Below are 19,719 nucleotides of genomic sequence, written 5' to 3'. Positions count from 1 at the left end.
TGGTATGAACGTCCCAAGGATCCCAGATAGCAGGGACCTAGAAACCATGCCACTGTTAAAAACTTCTATAATGGTGCAGTTCACCACTAGAATGCCCTATGATCCTCCTCTTTTAAGAGTGACCATTCATTACTTTCAAAGGTGTTTTTCCACGACTGCATTAAGAATGTTGAAGGCGCCACCTGCAATTTGAAAGCACCGAGAGGAATATTATTTTTCACATAGAATGCAAAAGCTGACCAATTGAATAGGCAAACTATTATAATATGGGGTTGTATGATTTTGCTGTTGCTTACTCGTGTCGTTGCCTGAGAAAAATTACATAGATAATAAATATAAAAAAGGTACTGTGTCTCAGCTCCGCCTGGCTCTCATTTGGATCATAGGTCCTGGCAGAACCTGAACCAATTTAACCCCTGGTATAGCCTACTTTCTCTGAATTGGTGGCTTCTACGATTGTGGCTAGATGGAGTTCAGCTATGGACTTAAAGTAAGTTAGGAGAACTAACACAGCAGGGTAGGAGAACTAACGTAGCAGGTTACTAATGTAGCAGGAGAATTAGGTCAAGGTTAGGAAAAGGGTTAGGCTTAGCTAAATTCTACAGTTGTCCCTGACGTGACAACTAGATGGAGATGTGCTAGCCACAACCGTAGAGGCCATCATTTCTAAAAAAACATCAGTATCATAACACCGCCATAATGAATTAATGAGGTGTGTCTGTGTGTGTAGGCCCCATGACAAGCAACGCTGCACAATATGGCCTGGGTTTGAGACAGGGGGGGGGCCTATAACTAGTTCAAATGGAATAACCATGAACTGAATAGTTCATTCACAGCTTTCCTGACAAATGCTGAGGGTTTGATTATCTCAATTGATTCTTGCTGAAATACTGGGGCAGGAAATGTCAATTTCACAACTACAAAATAAAAAAAAACACAAGAACACATTTTCCTTTTGGGCTGTTTATTATTGGGGTAACAGTTGATTTCTTCCGGATGGATTAATGGGTTACGTTATTTTCAACAGAAAACCTAACTGATCTACTCTTCTCCTTATCCTACGGAGGTGCTTCAGGTCAGCTAGTAGGCCTGGAAAAATGTCTCCACTCTTTTATATCTGAATGTAGAGGACCGGTAAGAAAAGTCAGTCATGAAAAGGAAAATCACTTAATTTCCCTTCTGCTCGGTCACGGATGTGCCGCCAAAAACACACATCTTCTCCTTTAAAGAAAACTCCCTACGTCATTTCACCATCTGGTTTTGACACAGTCGTATGAGTGAGAGTCTGAACGTAACAGATTCTTCAGTGCTTTGAACAAATAGAGGAAAACAAAATCTCTCACTATTCAGAGAAACTGGAGCATATGCAACCAACTGTAGGCTATACAATATATCTACTTTTCAGGGAGATTGAAACAAAAACTATACATCACCTATACATCTGCCAATATATCTATTGTTTATACCATCCATATGATATTTTAACAAGCGTTTCCGTTAGAAAAATACAATTTGGTCTGTTTCTTTTCTACTGTGCCATGGCTTTCTGATTGAACAAGACATAATTCAGATTTCCCCCCCCCCCCCCCCCCCCTCACTAATTGTTTTTTTGACCAATCGGATCTTTTCACATCGTGACTTTCATGAAACCATTTTTAAAAAAAGGCTGTAGCAAATTGAGCTACAAAACCATGATGCATCTGCAAAAATTAACTATCATTCTGAGGACTAAGATATCTAGTTATTGGGAAGGTAACCTTTTCCCTGAATTTTGTACATTTTCACCCCAAATTCTCATTTCCGAAATGTGTCCGGATTAAATTCTCGGGTGATTATAAATGTTCTCTTTAGAAAACCTAACACAAAAAATGTTGCTGTACATATATCATACATTTGTCCATAAATCATAAAAATGGATTAGTAGTTGGAGTTTACATTAAACTATAATATTTATTTCATACAAACACAGTGTCTGTCTGAGGACGGGTTTCATTACCGTAACTACCGAATCAGCTAAAGTGCTGAAATTGGAAAGTCTGATTTAATTTTAGAATAACTGAACAATTTCATTTGAAATATTTACATCTTCAGTGTGATGTTTAACTCAGGCCTTGTCATTAGGGGAGCAATATTAACAAATATTAGAAATATATATATAACTTTTTGGGACTTTGAAAACTGTTACGGTAATGAGAGTTTTGTGAAAAGGCTAGTAAAATGCATAATATCTGATAAAAAAAAGTTGAATAATTCTAAAATAGATAAGCACAGATCCTAATCTCAGTGATTCAAGAGGAAATTCCGTGAAAAATTACACTTTAATTCATTTTTTACAGTTTCATGAGAATTGCCTATCAGAGCTTTTTCAGAGCTGATCTGATTGGTCAAAAGTCCAATTAGCGAGAAAAAAAAAAGTCAGAAGTCATAGCCACTCAATCAATCAATCAAATGGTCACCGTCTCTTCAATGTGCCAGAGTATCGCTGGTCAGCTATCTACTTGTCTTTCTCTGTCAGATAATCACCCAAACTATATCTCTTGGAATGCCAGAAAAACTCAAGCCTATCTGGATGAACTGAGTTAATATGGAGTCTTTCCCGGTGGATGGATAGCTTACTATGAGCTGGGGAAATAAACCACTAACATCACTACTGCTGGCTCTGGCTGGGCCAACTTCACAGCATACACATGGGGAGGTCTCTCCAACCCGTCCTGTAGGTTTTTCACCCCAACCCTAATCTAGCACACCTGATTCTAATAATTAGCTAGTTGATAAGATGAATCAGGTAAGACATCACTGGGTTTGGCGTGAAAACATACAGGAGGGTAGCTCTCCGGAAACAGGGTTGGAGAGCCCTACCTTAAAGTCTAATCCTATAAAGCAGAACTGGAGCACCCTCTACTGGTCAGATATGGGATATCTATGGTGTGCTAAGAGCGCTCCCAACACTGCCCTCTTCTCTCCCCACCCCTAAGGTTTATACAGGCTCAAGTCTAGACCAGGTTCAGGTGTGTATATATATATGGATCTACATGTACATACAGTGATGGTAACCTACACACAGCAGTGTGATAGCATCAGTGCCTCCGCAGATGGCTCCTTGAGTGTCCACTGACTCCACTCCTCTGGCATCACGTTGGCTCCCATCCCTCCTTCTAGTGCGGGGTTCCAACAATACTTTTGGTCCCTTAGATGTGAAGTCTCTCCTTCTTTCACCCCTTCTCCTCCCTCTCTCGGTTTCGCTTGCACCACTTTCCCAGCCCAGCTACTTTCTTCATCATCGTTAGCGGCGCTCCTTCATCTGTTAAGTCTCTCCTCAGGATGGAGGCTCCCAAGAACCAGGAGTGAGACGAGACTGGGGATCTGAGAGAGAGAGAGAGAGAGAACAGCAGCTGTTAGAAGGCGCTCGCCAGTCAATTAGAGCCAGTTTAAACACGGTTTCTGTTCTCTCTCCTTTGCGCTGCTGTAACATCACTACCCCAAGGACCAGCCTCCTCCCAGACATAAACACTAACACACTAATCAACTGTCTGTCTGGACACTCTCACACACACACATTTTTAATCAGGTGTCTGTGCTCGCTCCCATTGATTGAAACCTACAGTCGTCCGGGGGAGAAAACAAGTTCAACTCTCTGGAAGAGACGTGACACCTGAATCAGCCTGTGTGTGTGTGTGTGTCGTAGCAGACTGACCAAAGGGTTTCAATGATGTGTAATGTGTTAAAAAGAGAATGTTCTTCCCCTCTCTGTGGTCTCCTGACACCCCACTGTGACTAACACTGAGCTACACACACACAGTGGTGGGGTTAGTTTAATCACAGCTAAAGAGGCTCATCCTCAGACAGACCACACAGAGCCCCGGGGGAGTAAACCTGGAGGACGGATTCGGTCTTATATCCGGGCCTGGCTACACAATCCATATTTTACTAGACAGAGTGAGTGAAGAGAGGAGGAAGCTTGAGGACATCTGCCCTCATAAAACATTGTGATATACGATGGTATCGCCCCCTATTGGACAAAACCCCCCACCCCCCCTAAAGAACACTAAAAATCCCCCGTTGGGCTATAGCGCGAAATCACATGCTACAACTGGACGAATCATGACGTAAGATGATGTTGCGGAAAGCCCGGGCAGAGGCTGAGCAGGGGAAAATATTTTCTAATATTATTGTCTGGTGGAGCTTTTGGCATGGAATGGGTTTGCCCGTGTCTGTGTGGCGCGCACATGATGGAGCACAGTGACAGTCAACTGATCAGGCTGTCTTGCCGTAGTTAGGTTCTAAATAACGAGAGAGGAAAAGAAGGAAAGTCGGTCCTCCTCGGACCTGGAGCTAGCTTTATTTGGCACGTCCTCCTCTCTTTAATATTGTTGGTTCGATCTCTCATAAAGCTGTGACCGAGAATAGCCCTTGCCTATAGACTCCCACTTCCATTCACTGACCTTCAACTCACCTTCGTAGGCTGTTTGGAACATTTGGGAAATCGCCTACGGTTCATAACTTCAACGAGCAGGAGGATTGGCGTCGGAGGGATTTCTCTGCGTCGCACAAATTATTTCTTCCTCCGTTAGCTTAAGCTCGATTCAACTCGTCATTCCATTTCTCTATCGGCTATATTGATATTTGTTCTCCCTCATTATTACCCCGGCTACTTACGTTTCTTAGGCTATTCAAACAACTTTTTGAGATGAAAGCGTAGCCGAGCCCAAAATAATATGCAGAGCCTGTCGATATGGAGAGAGACGGGAATAACGCCTAAAGAAACAACAAGATAGATAAAGACTAGCTGTCATGTAATGTGTACAAAACATTAAGAACACCTGCTCTTTCCATGAATCTGGGTGACTTCGATCAGTGTCGATGAAGGGGAGGAGACAGGTTAAAGAAGGATTCAGAGGGTGAATGGGCAAGACAACATATGGCTTTGAACAGGGGTAGCAGGTGCCAAAGCACAACCAGCCAACTTGACACAACTGTGGAGTCGAGATGAGCCAGCATCCCTGTAGAATGCTTTCGACACATTGTCGAGCCCATACCCTGACGAATTGAGGCTGTTCTGAGGGCAAAAGAGACGGAGAGAGAGAGACAGAGAGAAACAATATTTGGAGGACTTCCCCACTCTATAACATATTGAACTAGGTTATATAGGATATTACTCGGTAGGTCACTCCGTGTGGTGCCCTGCTGTGCACCCCCCAGTCAAGTTCAAATAGGCTAAACCAAGTTCAAATAGGCTGTCTATCATCGTCAATAGATGTAATATCGCCCCAACCCCACTCTCCTGGCTCCATCTCTATTAGTCCGCCCGCCCCCCCTCCCTCCCTCATAACAACCCATTTCACACGCCACTTCCTCTCAACAACAAGATATCGACAAAGACAACCATATGTGTAGTGAGGCTCACCAGAGCAGTGCCTTGGACCGAGTGCTGACCCCCTTAGCCCTGGCGCCGCTGGGCGGCGTGCTGACCGGTGGCGTGGCGTTCCGGTGGCTCCTCTTATGGGACTCCAGGTAGAGTTTCTTGGCAAAGGCCCGGCCGCACACGTCACACGCGTGGAGCGAGAAGTTCTTGGTGACACGCACCTCTGTGCTACTGCTGCTGCTCTCCTGGTGGGCGTCATGGCGACGCGTGTGGAGGGGCGTCGGGGCGGGGGTGTCGGGGTGTTGTTTGTCGTTCTTACGGGAGACAGGTGACCCGGTTTGGGCCTCCTGCTGCCTCTCCTGTCTCTCCTGGTTGCGAGTGAACGGAGTGGAGGAGGAGAGGAGGTCCTGTTTACGTGTGACTGGGTAGGAAGAGGAGTTGAGGAGCTCCTGTTTGCGTGTGACTGGGGGCGTAGGGGGGGAGGGGGCCGAGTGGCACCCGTTTACCTCCTCCTTGACCGTTGTTCCTCCTCTCTTGTTGTTGTTGGCATTGGGGGCAGAGTTGAGGACCACCTCAGCCGGCCGCTTGACCGCACGCGACTCCAGCTTGGGCACGATCTTGGCCAGGTAGCCCGTCGACTTCTTGTGCACCACCGTCACGTGGCGCAGGACGTCGCGCTTGCGCCGGGACTCGTAGCGGCAGAGCGGGCAGCGGTAGAACTTAATGAAGATGTCCGTGCCGTCCGTGTGCAGCTCGATGTGCTTGGTGAGGTTCTGGCGCGAGCTGAACTGACGTTTGCACAGCTTGCAGAACAGCTGCTTGAAGTCGAAACCCACCGAGAGCTTCTGAGGGTGTCTCCCAAGAGTCCCGCTACTAGTACTACCGGTGCTGTTGATGGACGTGGAACGAGTCCATGTCTTGGGGCTGCCGCCACCCTCTTCCTCTTTGATCTTTTGACCTGCCTTGGTTGCCACGGCGACGCCCTTCCTGTCCGTGTCGCCTGGCGTCGAGGCGGGGCTGGAGTCAGGGTCGTCCCAGGGTTCCACCGCCTCCTCCTTCACGCTCAGGCTGTTGATAGGGGTTCTGTTGCTAGGGCTGCTGTCAGTGTTGGTCGCTGTTTTGCTGCTGTTGTTTTTGTTGGTCGCCGTGGATGTGGTTGCGGCCGTGGTCATGGAGACGGAGCTAACGTTCTTGAGGTTCTTGAGATTGTAGATCTTGTGGACGATGCGCATGTGTCTCTTTAACATGACCTGGGAGCTGTACTTCCTCTTGCAGAGTAGACAGCGGCAGGAGGCCAGGTTGTACAGGGCCGATGCCAGGAGAGAAGGGGCAGGGGGCGCCATGGTGGAGCTTTTGGGGGGCTGAGGGGTGGTAGCAGCCGCGGCTCCTCCGCACTTTGGGGTGTGACCTCTCGTGGGTGAGGAGTTGGCGCTCTTGCGGGGAGGCGTGGCCTCCAGGGACAGCGGCTGGCCGGGGCGCGTGGCGATGTCCGGCGTGATGGTGTCCCGGCGCAGGCCGCGGTGCACCTCGTCAAAATGGCGCCGCACATTGGCCTTGGTGGCGAAAGACTTGAAGCAGACGGGGCAGGACTTGCCGCTGGGCGTGTGCAAGGGGCGGGACCGACCTTTGACCATGGAGAGGAGGCTGATGGGAACGGTGCGCGTCTCGGTGAACTTCCGGAGCTCCTCCAGCTTGGTCTGGTGCATCTTGCGACAGTGGCGGCGGATGCTGCGGCGAGAGTTGAAGTCCTTGCCACACAGGCAGCACGAGATGGTAACGTCCTCCACCTAGGGGGAGAGAGACAGAGGGAGAGTATTACAGTGAGTGTTGGTGTGTGTGTGTGTGTGTGTGTGAGCGTGTGTCTGCTTGCAACCTTTCTCCTGTATGTACCCACCCCGCTCGTAGACCCCTCCTCCTCAGGCTGCGCCGCCTCCTCTCCTCCCTCCTCCTCCTCCTGGTCACTCCTCCTCCTCTCCTCCCCCGTCTGTCCATTCTCCGGCGTCCCTCCCTGCTCCCCCCAGGGCTCAGGGCTGTGTGTGTGGGTCCCTCCAGGGGTGTGTGGAGCCCGGGGGAAGTGGGCCAGCTCCTCCTCTGAGGACATGAACTGGAACACAGCGTTATTGGAGGTCTGGATTGGCTCCAGGCGCATCACGTAGTCCGGCCGGTCCTTCCTGGGGTAGATGGCCTCCAGGAGGTCCTTCATGGCCCCGCTCTGCTTGTCACCCTCGCCCGCTGGATCTAAGAGGTCAGGGAGGAGGAAGAGAAAGGCATTAGGAAAATAACATTTTCAACCAGACACCAATATTTGCTCCCAAACGTATCTAGGCTCAAAACACATCACGTCACAACACTAAGGAACATTCCGACAGAAGGAACATTTTTAAACTTGCCAAAGGGAGAAACAAAAACACACTATTTTTTCTGTTTCCAAATAAGATATGTAATGAGCACATTGTGGCAACAGCAACCACGTTTCAACCATATCATTAAATAGCAATTGAATGTATCTTTGTGTTTTCACAGACATGGTCTTTGTTGTCGTTATAGTTCAATACACAGATGAGATAACAAGAGGATTTTCTAGATGACTGGCATTTCTAGATATAGACAGAAGTCATAGAGAATGGAAGAGTAGTGGCTAATGAGGCTGGATCAAAGACAGAGGCTGGAGCATGAAAGAAAATTTAGTTAGAGTATAGGAGGACAGGAGAGAAAGGGACCAACTACATTAGGGAGAGACAGAGACATGGAGAGAGACAGAGACATGGAGAGACAGGGAGAGAGACAAAGACATGGAGAGACAGGGAGAGAGACATGGAAAGACAGGGAGAGAGACATGGAAAGAGACAAAGACATGGAGAGAGAGAGCGACATGGAGAGAGTCATGTAAAGAGAGGCATTAGAGGGAGAGAGAGACATGTAGAGAGAGACATGGAGAGAGAGACATTGAGAGAGAGACATGGAGAGAGAGACATTAGAGGGAGAGAGAGATTAGAGGGAGAGACATGTAGAGAGAGAGAGAGTGAGAGACATGTAGAGAGACATGGAGAGAGAGAGAGAGAGTGAGTGTAGACCAACGAAGACCGTGAGTGAGTGAGTGAGTGACAGAATAAAAGAGACAAGCATAGGCATTAAGTGGGAGACAAGCATTGACAAAGAGGGAGAGAGACAGAAAGAGAACAAGAGAGCGAGAGAGAGTCTTAGAGAGATGTAGTCACGTACCGTCCGGCTTGGACAGTCTGGTGAGGCAGTAGTACTCTTTGTGGGTGATGAGGTTGGGCAGGCCCCGAAACAAGCTGCGACATGTCTTACACTCAAAGATGGTGTCCACCTCATTCAGCAGCATGTGCTTCAGCTGGGCAGTACCTACACATACACGACACCAGGGGGCAGTGTTAGGGAGCGCTGGCGGAGACAGACAGACAGGACAAATAGGACTGGGCCATCATCAACTCCTAGAGCCTAAAACCCTTCGGTGTTTGCATATCGGAAGGAATATGATAGGTGTGATTAAATAGATTTGGTTTGCTGGACGAGCGATCACAATTTTTCTTCAGATGTGCAAACATTGAAAGAGTAGGAGCTAGGTGTTGCACTTGGGTCATGTTTCATAACAAAATGTACGACTGTGTTGTGATTCCTGATTAAAAGACCTCGGTGCAGTCGGAGTAGCACGACTAGATGTTACCTGAGCGGAAGACCTCTGTGATCTGCTGGATGCCAGACTTGGAGGTCTGGAGCTGCTGCTGCAACAGAGGAGGGTCACCTGGCTCCACGCAGTACCCTGCAGAGGTCACACACTTCAATACAACACTTCACTCTGCCCCCAGCCATGGAGTGTGTGTGTGTGTGTGTATATAGAGAGTGGCTATTTCCTATAGGAAGTGACTAGGATGGGTTTGCTGCCAGATCCTGGGCATATAAGTATAGAAGTGGTGGCAGCCCCTATACAAATGACAGTGGTGGGTGCAACGTGTGTGTCAATGAGAGTCAGAGTGTGTGTGAGTGTGTGTGTGTGTGTGTGTGTGGGGGGGTTTAATCTCTACAGCCCGGGGTCAGATGGCGACCAATCAGACACGCCGACACAGCCAGCATCAAACACGGCAGTAATCATTACGCCCATTCTGTTGCAAAACGTTTCGTCTGTTGCGTTTACTCCAAGTGGAAAACGCAAACGAGTTCCTAAGGGAATAATTCGGTTAGGTCCCTCCCAGTTTTGCTCCGTTTGCATGCGTTTGGTTCTTAACGGTTTCCTTAATGAATACACCTCAGTTCACCCCTTCCGCCCAGGCTAGAGTAAGACAAACAGGAAATATGCGTGTGTGTGTGTGTGTGTGTGTGTGTGTGTGTGAGTTTTATGCAACAGACAGACAGTTGATGCAACAGATATTTCACATGTTCGCTACAGTTAGTGGGGTCTCTCTCTCCAATCCCAAATGGACCCCTAAGAAATATGGTGAAACTTCCACCTAAAATATCCGAGGGCAAGGTGGAAGTTATTGCCACATTGCTTACACCTGTCAAATCCTCTCAGATCTCCACAAGTACATAGGGGTCCATCTGGGATTGGGCCCTGGACTGAGGCTTCACCTCTGTCTCCGGCCGCACGTCAATACTCCAGCATATCTTCCTCTCCTCTTCTCCTCCCCTTCATCTGACGTGAAGGATCTGGACAGGCTTCAGCCATACTGCTGTAGGGCATTTTCATGTAAAAGGAGCCACGAGCATGAGAGGTCAATAGGAGCGAGCGTCAAATGAAAGCTAAGAGTCTATTTTTGTTTCAACACCGGATGTCCATAGACATTGAAAAGTAGTTGACATTTGGTGGCCTTGATTTCAACGTCCACGGATGTTGTTTCTTTTGAAACGTTCCGGATCGGCCTTGATTTCAACGTCCACGGATGTTGTTTCTTTTGGAACGTTCCGGATCGGCCTTGATTTCAACGTCCACGGATGTTGTTTCTTTTGAAACGTTCCGGATCGGCCTTGATTTCAACGTCCACGGATGTTGATTTTTGGTCCGGTCCCGACCGGCCTTCATTCGGCCCAATTTACGTCCATGATTATTCAGATTTGGTCAAGTCTGGACCAGACCAAACTAATGTACTGTACTGAATGAACTATACTCTATTGTACTGAACTATACTCTACTGTTCTGAGCTGTACTGTGTTGTACTTTGATGTCCAAACTTGTGAAAGATAGATGTCTATTGTTTCAGTTTTGGTCCGGTCCAACCTAATTTTATATTTGTTTGGGGTCGGAGTGCATTAAAATAATAGCCAGTGTACCCAAATATGAAAAGGAAGATATTGCATATTTCTACCTTTATGTACTTAGGATACATCACCATGAAGAGAATGAAATGTACATGTATAATTATGTGTTTCTGTGTAGTACAAATACACTTCATTTACTGTAGTTCATGAACCAAAAAAAAGACTTATTTTGTCACTCTCCTCTCCCTCTCCTCTCCCCGGCCTCGGTCCCTCTCCTCTCCTCTCCCCGGCCCCTCTCCTCTCCCCGGCCCCTCTCCTCTCCCCGGCCCCTCTCCTCTCTCCGGCCTCGGTCACTCTCCTCCTCCCGGCCCCTCTCCCCGGCCCCTCTCCTCTCCCCGGCCCCTCTCCTCTCCCCGGCCCCTCTCCTCTCCCCGGCCCCTCTCCTCTCCCCGGCCCCTCTCCTCTCCCCGGTACCTCTCCTCTCCCCGGCCTCGGTCCCTCTCCTCTCCCCGGTCCCTCTCCCCGGCCCCTCTCCTCTCCCTCGGTCCCTCTCCTCTCCCTCGGTCCCTCTCCTCTCCCTCGGTCCCTCTCCTCTCTCCGGCCTCGGTCCCTCCCCTCTCCCTCGGTCCCTCTCCTCTCTCCGGCCTCGGTCCCTCCCCTCTCCCTCGGTCCCTCTCCTCTCTCCGGCCTCGGTCCCTCCCCAGTCCCTCTCCTCTCTCCGGCCCCTCCCCGGTCCCTCTCCTCTCTCCGGCCTCGGTCCCTCCCCGGTCCCTCTCCTCTCTCCGGCCTCGGTCCCTCCCCGGTCCCTCTCCTCTCTCCGGCCTCGGTCCCTCCCCTGTCCCTCTCCTCTCTCCGGCCTCGGTCCCTCTCCTGTCCCTCTCCTCTCTCCGGCCTCGGTCCCTCTCCTGTCCCTCTCCTCTCTCCGGCCTCGGTCCCTCTCCTCTCCCTCTCTTCTCTCCGGCCTCGGTCCCTCTCCTCTCCTCTCTCCGGCCTCGGTCCCTCTCCTCTCCTCTCTCCGGCCTCGGTCCCTCTCCTCTCCTCTCTCCGGCCCTCTCCTCTCCTCTCTCCGGCCTCGGTCCCTCTCCTCTCTTCTCCTTGGTCCCTCTCCTTGGTCCCTCTCCTCTTCCAGTCTCCCCAGCCACTCTCCCAGTCTCCTCAGTCAGGACAGACTGGCCAACAATGACTGAATAAATATATTGTATCTAGTGCTCCGCAGTGTGTTTGAAGGACATCAATCAAACTAACGGTAGGTTGGTGTAGACAAGCGGGCAGTCTTACCCGGTGTCCTGGGGGCTGCGTCGGGGCCAGGGTTAAGGTCAGTCATTGGGTTAGGGCTGCTGGGCTGTGGCTCGTCTGTCTGGCAGCACTGGTCTCTGGTAACATGGCGCTCAGGTTGGGACTCGTCCTGGGGGATCTCCTCCATCTCCACCTCCATCCTGCTGGAACTCTGATACATAGACAGACAGAGATAGAGCGAGAGAATGGTGAAGTTTACCTTTTAAACCTCACAGACATTCCTGGGCTATACGATGGTCAGGGAAACACTGGGTCAGAGGGTGTGGGGTGCGGAGTTGGAAAAAGAGGTACGGGTAATTCAACACAGGTGTGGCTCCTGAGTTAATTAAGCAATTAACATCCCATCTTGCCTACGGCGATGTATAAAAATGACCAGTTGCCCATTATTTTAACTACCATGACTAGAAGAAGAGATCTCAGTGACATTGAAAGAGAGGTCTCAGGGGAGCACAGGGGGTTTAAAGCTGTTCTGGTTGCTCGTGGTGTCCCAATGCCCTAATAAGACACATTATGTTGGTGTTTCCTTTACTTTGGCGGTTACCTGTACATCTACAGACACTCTCTACTACACTCTCTACAGACACTCTCTACTAGCCTGTGTAACACCAGCGCTATAAGTGTTATGGGAGAACCCTACTTATATAGGAGAGACACAGAAATACTGTACACGGCACTACGGAACCGCCTCTATAGCTGCATAATTGGTCTGAGTAAAGATACCTAATGACTCATTATGCCAAACGCTATTTGATCAGCAGTGCTGTTGCTGATCTCGACACCTGCGGTGTCATGTGGCATTGTTTGGTTGGGTCTGATAAGGGCGGGTGGTGGTTCCACTACTGGCTGGGTGAGACTCTCGCCTTGTCTGTCTTTCTGTTTCTCTCTCCAGGGTGATGGAGATGTTTCCCAGCACACCCAGCTAACACACACACACACACTAGGCTGTCAGAGATAAGGGACTCCACACTAACCCTTGGCTTCTCTCTCTCCCCTCTGAATACTTTCTGAAGGCACTGTAAGTCTGAGGAGAGAGAGCGAGAACTTGTCATCTCTCTCACTGATTGATGAGTAAACAGTGAGGATGACTGTCTGTATTCAACTGCTGCATGACAGACGCTGTGAAAAGGAAAAGACAGAGTGGGCTGGAAACAGGGAGGAGTAGAGGGATGGTACCTGAACCACTGAGAGGACTCAGTGTGTAGATTGGGAGTCAGGATATAAACATAGTACACTGGGGTTGAGGGGCTATTGTTTAGGAGAGGGGGGAATAGTATATATTTGGGGTTCTATTGGGACTGTGTACTGGTAGGATATATACGGGGGGAGGGGGGGGACTGTCTTGTCTCTACCTTCATGTGTTGCTGAGAGGTCTTCCTCGGAGCGGATTTGGCCTTCACCATGCTGCTCTCCCTCTACCCAAACACCTGCAACAACACTGGAATGAGCCCATGTTTCAGTGTGCGTGTTTCCCCATCATCGCCAAACCATGTTTCGATGCCGTCACAGAGGTGAAAACAGAGGTAAAGCCCCCCTCTAGTGGTGGCCCCAGGCTAGTGCAGTTCCATCCATCACATCCACCTGCCTGACTGTCGGCACACTTCCAAGTCTTCATGTATTATTCCAAGTAAAGAGTGTGTGTGTGTGTCTCTATCAGAAACTGCCCAAACCATATACACCCCCCCCCCCCCCCCACACACACACAATATATTTTCAATGCACTGTGAAGTTGATTAACGGTACTGTCTCTGACTGTAACTATGTGGTGGTCAATACGTGGTACAAAGTCCATGTTTTGGAAGTCATGTCAAAGTGATTCTAGCACTACCGCCTAAAGAGTCAACCCCTCTGTCCCGAGTCTGGTTCCTCTCTAACTCCCTTCCAGGTAGTTTTTCCTGGTCGCCGCGCTAGTGCTTGCTGACTCACTTTAGGCTACCGTAAGGCACTTTGCAAATGTTTTGCACCGATTTGATCAAAACTAGGTTTTCAGATTTCCATTCTTCCAAACCTATAGCCTAATGCATTAGGAGGAAGATGGTCATCGCCGTCTCAGAGCAGGGAGAAATACAAGAGCATGTTCAATGAAGAGCTCAGCGGTAATGCTCTCTGACAGCATCAGACCGGACGGCCGGGTATCACTGGAGTCAATCCAAAGTCGTGAGGCTCAATCAGAAAACATGCAGCTATCATCAGAGAGGTGACCTGGTGGCGAAGACTTGGTAACACGCGCGGGCGTTTCCATGGAGACAGAGCCAGAAGTAGTTGTTCCTACTCAGGTAATATGATGAAGTGTGTATTTATCAGTGGGCCTGTAGAGACAGACACTGCTACCAGAACAAACTCACCAGAGAGTAATTTAAAATTTAAAACGGGAAATCTGTGATTGCTACATCATTATTTTTATTTTTTTTACTTTTAAATTCATGACATACAATTGTCCCATTGATTCTTGAAGAATATAACTCAATGACCTCATGACCTTAGTTGGCTGAATTGTCTTACCCCATCAGAAACAAAAATATACACGCGTATTTTACTCCTTTGCTAGTTAACAATGTTTTGTAGACAAACACAGTATAGATTCAAAACATGGTTAAAACTACAAACAAATGTTGTTCTCATGGACGGTCAGTCCTTGGACCCATAGCTCTGTTTATGATTTTAAGAGTGGTCACATATCCCTAAGCTATTTACCGAATCCGTGGCGGGAGTCATTGATGTGTTATTTATTTGAACTGCAGATTGCCCTTTTTAACGTCGCCTGATAAGATGTACACTGATGTGAAAGTACTGAACCCACACCTGCAGGAGACTGCTGCAGCAAGACAGTGAACGACAGTGAACATAATTGAATGAAGAAATGACGGGAAAAAGTTCACAGCAATTATTTCTGTGTGTAAAGGGATGAGTGTATAAGTGCTGGAATAAAGAACGGACGCCTCTGTTCACGTTGTAACCCGTGTGAGACGCCATAACCTCACATGGAGACTGGCTGCTGCCCTCATAATCACACCCACTAGACAGACCACCAGCACATCATAACGCAGGTCTGCCCTTATTGTGAGTGATTCTCAACTTCCTCAATCTAAACCCTATCTGACCATAACAATAGGCCGGCCTTGGGATGTTTACATTCAGTTGTTAGGCAACCCTGTCCTGGTCGTTTTAATTCATCTGAAGAAGAATTTGACCAAAAATATACATCATAATAGCATTATATAGGCATACTTTTTCTTGCCCTCGGCTAGTCTTCTTAAAATGGGCTAGAAATCCGTTTCTAAAGTGGGCACTGTAGAGGCATATACTTTAAAATCATAACCCACATAACCCAACATTACCTAAATATCTCCACATGCTAAAAACGGTCCAATTAAAATGCATTCAGGTGATTTTGATTAAAGTCGATGAGAAAATAAAATACTACTTTTTGTTTGAAAGCAGAAAATCACCCGAGACAAGTGTAACTAACATGCGCAGTGCCCAACGGGGCGCAATAACAAAACCAAGCGTTCAGTTGGACAATACGCCCCACTCGGGACGAAACCAGAAATGGTACAGCGTTTCCCCCGCTTTAATCAGAAAGAATGCCTTATTTTTATGATTCATTATCTACAATTTTATGTGTGCGCTATTCGTAAGGGCTTTACGGTCGAACAAAATGTACGTTTACCATACTGTGGAAAATTATACCCATATTTTGAGAAGTCGCGAGATATCGACACCAGCGACTCCACAATGGGTCTCGTCAAACATGAAGGACGAAGTGAACTGCCCTCGCTGACTAACAAAAGTCCCTGTGAGCCTGCCAGCCACCATCCCCTTACGCATTCCACGCAAAGGGGGAAGAAATGTTGCCATTCCGTAAAATAAAATACCATAAAACGATGCCTACACTGTTCAATTTCATCTCCAATTGCAACTCGTCTCCACTAGCAAGCGCGCATTGATTGTTGGCGTTTGGTTCACAGTTATCTTTCAGCGGGTAGCAGTCTCCATTAGCAACTCCATATCCCATGGGCGTGCAGGGCCGCAGGCTGTGACGCAAATGCCACTTGTGAATTGCAAATTTGACATATCTAATTCAGTGTGGCTGGATGACTATTCACCCCGCATTTAAAACTATAACATCCCCCCCGCCCACGTGCTGGGAGAAGTGGCGATGCCAATAGCCACTAGCCAGCATATTATGTTAGGATTCGTTGCATAACTCGCCAGCCCAACTTAATAAATTGTGCACCGAGAGCGAACGGGTGCAGTAGCCAGTCTGGATAGTGTTACGTTTTGAATATGATGGCCCAATCAACACAATTACATTACAATCTGCGCGAAATGACACAGCGACTTATACGATGTGTACACGAGACATGGAAAGCGAGTGGCCTCGGTAAACGTGGATCTATGGTAGCACTTGGCTACGTTCTGCTAGGACGCATGCAGCTGACGATAGAGAGGAGGGCAGGGCAGCCAGAGAGTGGAACTTGGGACTGCATTCATACATAGACCATACGGGCGCCCGGATAAAGGGCTGCATGAATACTGTATTGTGTGCTCCTTTCTCCAAAAGTCCCCAAGTATTTACAAAAGGTTCGCCCAAAAAATATTGTGGCGAAACACAGGTGGTTTCAGCAGCTGCCGATAATATGGAAGCCCATTCCCGCCACCAATTTTTTTTTAAAGTCTACTATCTCAACATTTTGAGAGATACCTACATCAACATTTTGAGGTAGACCATACATATATAGGTCATTTTTCTTTATTTGTTGCATTGTGTGGCGATTTCCATCTATCCACGTTGCAGAGACCGGCACAGCAGGGCCACCAGCAAGCTAATGGTCAGCTGGCATTTGCTTATCACTTTTGACTTGGTTTAATAACAAATAGTGCACAAAAAAAAGCACTGAAAAGATGGGACAAAGTAGCCTACTGTTGTTTAGACTGATTTGCCTCATGATTTGTCAACTTTTGCACAATTCCTCGGTGCTTCAGTCTGAGCAACTGTAGCCTACCCACTGGGCACACGCTGGTCGAATCAACATTGTTGAAATGACGTCGAACCAACATGGAATAGAAGTTGAATTGACGTCTGTGCCCAGTGGGTACTGATAACAACCACCACTACAGCACACATTTGGTTAATATGCAAACTTTAGCTGGCTAGGCTACCTAGACATTTTCAATTCAAAATGATTGATTGGAATGTGATGTGTGATTAACTTTTCAATTACACATGAAAAGGGCTACATGATGCAACCCTGTTAGTGTTATTGTCCAATTGCAGTTGTGTCTATCTGTGTAAAGGACTTCCCATTAGTTCATTTAAAAAATACATAAATTCATCTGAACAAGTACAATGTTGCTGCAGTTTGACAGTGTTTTGATAGTTTCATCCTCACTAGGGCCCAAAGTAAAAAATAAAAACATATGACCTGATTAAGACATTTTTTTATCCCATCATAGCCCATATAAAACTGTTTTACAGTTGATTTATTACCAGATCATACCCTACAACTAGGGTCCAGAGTTTTACCTAGTTAGGTTTGCCTACCAGATCAGGAGAAACTCTGTGCTCCTCACACTGAGGAGTGTGCTCCTCACACAGCACAAAGGCTAGCTGTTAGAGCTTTGGACCAGTAACTGAAAGTTTGCTGGTTTGAACACCCAAGCAGACAAGATTAAAAATATGTGCCCTTGAGCAAGGCACTTAACCCTCATTTGCGCCAGGGGTGCTGTACTACTATGGCTGACCCTGTAAAACATTTCACTGCACCTATCCAGTGTATGTGTAAAATACAACTTTTTCTTCTAAGAATCATTCTATATAGGCCTAGGGATCTATCTCGAAATGTCAACTTAGTATCTCAAAATGTTGATTTTATTTCGAATTATTTCGAATTAGTATCTGAACAATTGGATCTCTCATTTTCTGTGTATAGTATCTCGAAATGTTGAGATAGTAGGCCGCCTGTTGACATTGTGGGAATGGGCTTCCATAGATATGTGCAACGCAGCATATCGTTGCGCAGCACTGAACTTTCCCAGTTTTGTGCTAACTACGTGGTGTTCCAAAGGACCATTTTATTCACGCTGTCCTCACTGGCAATCTGGAAGCCAGCGCGCAGGGCATTTTACCGTTCTCATGGCACGATTTGCATTGCCCCATTATCCCCGAAAATCTCCTTTACACGGTTATGTTGTCAGCCTCAAAACGCCAGTATGTTGAGCAACAAAAGACCAGCTTAACTTGATCAAAGCAGAAGCCAAGTACAAAATGCACCTTTCAAGCCGTAAAAGAGAGGCCCCTTCTACATTTTGCAGCATGGCAGGGGAGTGCGGCGTAAAAACGGGCTAACCCATACAAAATAAATACAACGAGAACGTACAACACTCACATAAACACATCCATCACCATCTTAGGGAAATCCCTAAACCACTCTCAGATATTTGGCTTTGTAAAGACTCTCCCGAGTGGACGATATTACGAATGTAAAACGCTGCGCTTTGCGGCTCTGTGCCACCTTTTCCAAGAAGCAGCTTGGCGCACAGACCGGTGACCCTTCCGGCTTTGCGCGTCTTTATAACGACTAGATTTTTACCAACAAATCTAATTTTAGCAATGAAATATGACTAAATACATCTAGTTGTAACTATCATCGTATTTGAGGCCCTAGAAATATTATTTAAGGGCGAGTTTGAGTCGCCGAAACCAATTCCTCTCCCCTCCATGGACAGGCAGAACAAGAGAACGATGACGCCATTTTCTGCAAAAACAACCACGTTCGGGGAGCCAAGGCGAGGGCTTTTACGCTTCCATAACGCGTTCCAGGTCTTCGATGAGACATTTAGGGCGAATATAAATGTGTTAAGAATAGTTCTTACCTGTATAAGTCTTAACCTGACGATGGAATCCGGTTTCACGGAGTAAAGCTACGGGCTTGGGCCGGGGAGCGACTTCGAGTCCGCGTCCCTGTCTGTAGCTAGCCGGGGGTTGTTTATTACGCCTCTCAGCGCTCGGCTCGTCTCTCGCACTGAACAGTTCCTCCAGCAGCTGCCTTTGTGCACTCAGAGGGGACCGTTCAGCTAAAGGCGGCCGCTGCGCAAAGGTGCAGCACTTCTACTTTTCTTTATAAATGCCAGTCTCGTTGGCACTTTGGGGGGTAGGAGAGGAATAGTTGACCCCCCCCCCCTCGTGATCGAGGAACACTGTTGCCAAATTCAGGCCGTTTTAGTGCTCCATTTACTAAGCGCGCGCACAGGCTTTCCAGAATCCAGGACACACAAATTAAACCGAAACGTTAGGTCGTTTTGTTCTCTTCTGCGCATTCTTGTCGTTGATAAAAGTGCATTATTCCTTGGGAAAAGTCGTAAAACGCTAAACGCAGAATGTAAAATAATAAACGGATGATTTGGAACTGTTGGAAATGTTGCACCATGGCCATTTATAATTTATGTGTTTTGAGTTTATTTAATAGTAGGGCAAACAGAACAATGCCACAATTTTGAGAAAAAATACATTTATTTCAATAAATCTAAGTTATTTATCTTGCCACCAAAACGCAACCTGCAATTGTTCACCTGTGGGTTGAAGTGAACGAGTAGCCTATCCAGTAATTCATTTGTTTCATTAAGGATCAAATATATTACTTTCATAAGTGATAAGATAGGCCTATATTATAATAATGATACATTTATATATTTCAACATTTCCCTTGATACACAGGAAGACAGGATTTCCCCTAAAGAACGCAGCATCTGCAGCCCTTTTGATAATCTCATTTAATTAAAAAAAAGTTTAGTCTAGAACATTCCAGTAGCCTATTAGATAAACCTACATTTTCATATTGCATAAC

General features: G+C 47.3%; 1 protein-coding gene across 4 annotated transcripts; it reads right to left on the bottom strand.

Annotated features, from left to right (window-relative positions):
- Positions 1 to 947: 947 nt before the first annotated feature.
- On the bottom strand, positions 948 to 19,080 carry LOC110490271 (zinc finger protein 800). 4 transcript variants are annotated; one of them, XM_036944568.1, is made up of 8 exons: positions 18,749 to 19,080; positions 13,225 to 13,310; positions 11,858 to 12,026; positions 9,051 to 9,146; positions 8,585 to 8,728; positions 7,257 to 7,600; positions 5,405 to 7,149; positions 948 to 3,363 (listed from the first exon to the last, which is right to left on the bottom strand). In XM_036944568.1, coding segments are annotated over exons 2-8 (2,550 nt in total). In that variant the 5' UTR covers positions 13,276 to 13,310; positions 18,749 to 19,080; the 3' UTR covers positions 948 to 3,362. The 4 variants fall into 4 exon arrangements, with proteins under 4 accessions (XP_036800463.1, XP_036800461.1, XP_021419242.2 ...); XM_036944566.1 differs by having other exon boundaries at positions 13,225 to 13,299; XM_021563567.2 differs by lacking the exon at positions 13,225 to 13,310 and having other exon boundaries at positions 18,749 to 19,079.
- Between the last annotated feature and the right edge of the window lie 639 nt (positions 19,081 to 19,719).

This window comes from Oncorhynchus mykiss, chromosome 15 (assembly GCF_013265735.2).
Source record: "Oncorhynchus mykiss isolate Arlee chromosome 15, USDA_OmykA_1.1, whole genome shotgun sequence".
In the NCBI taxonomy this organism is placed as follows: domain Eukaryota; kingdom Metazoa; phylum Chordata; class Actinopteri; order Salmoniformes; family Salmonidae; genus Oncorhynchus; species Oncorhynchus mykiss.
The sequence above is the reverse complement of the archived record's forward strand: the minus strand, read 5'-3'. Positions and strand labels throughout refer to the sequence as shown.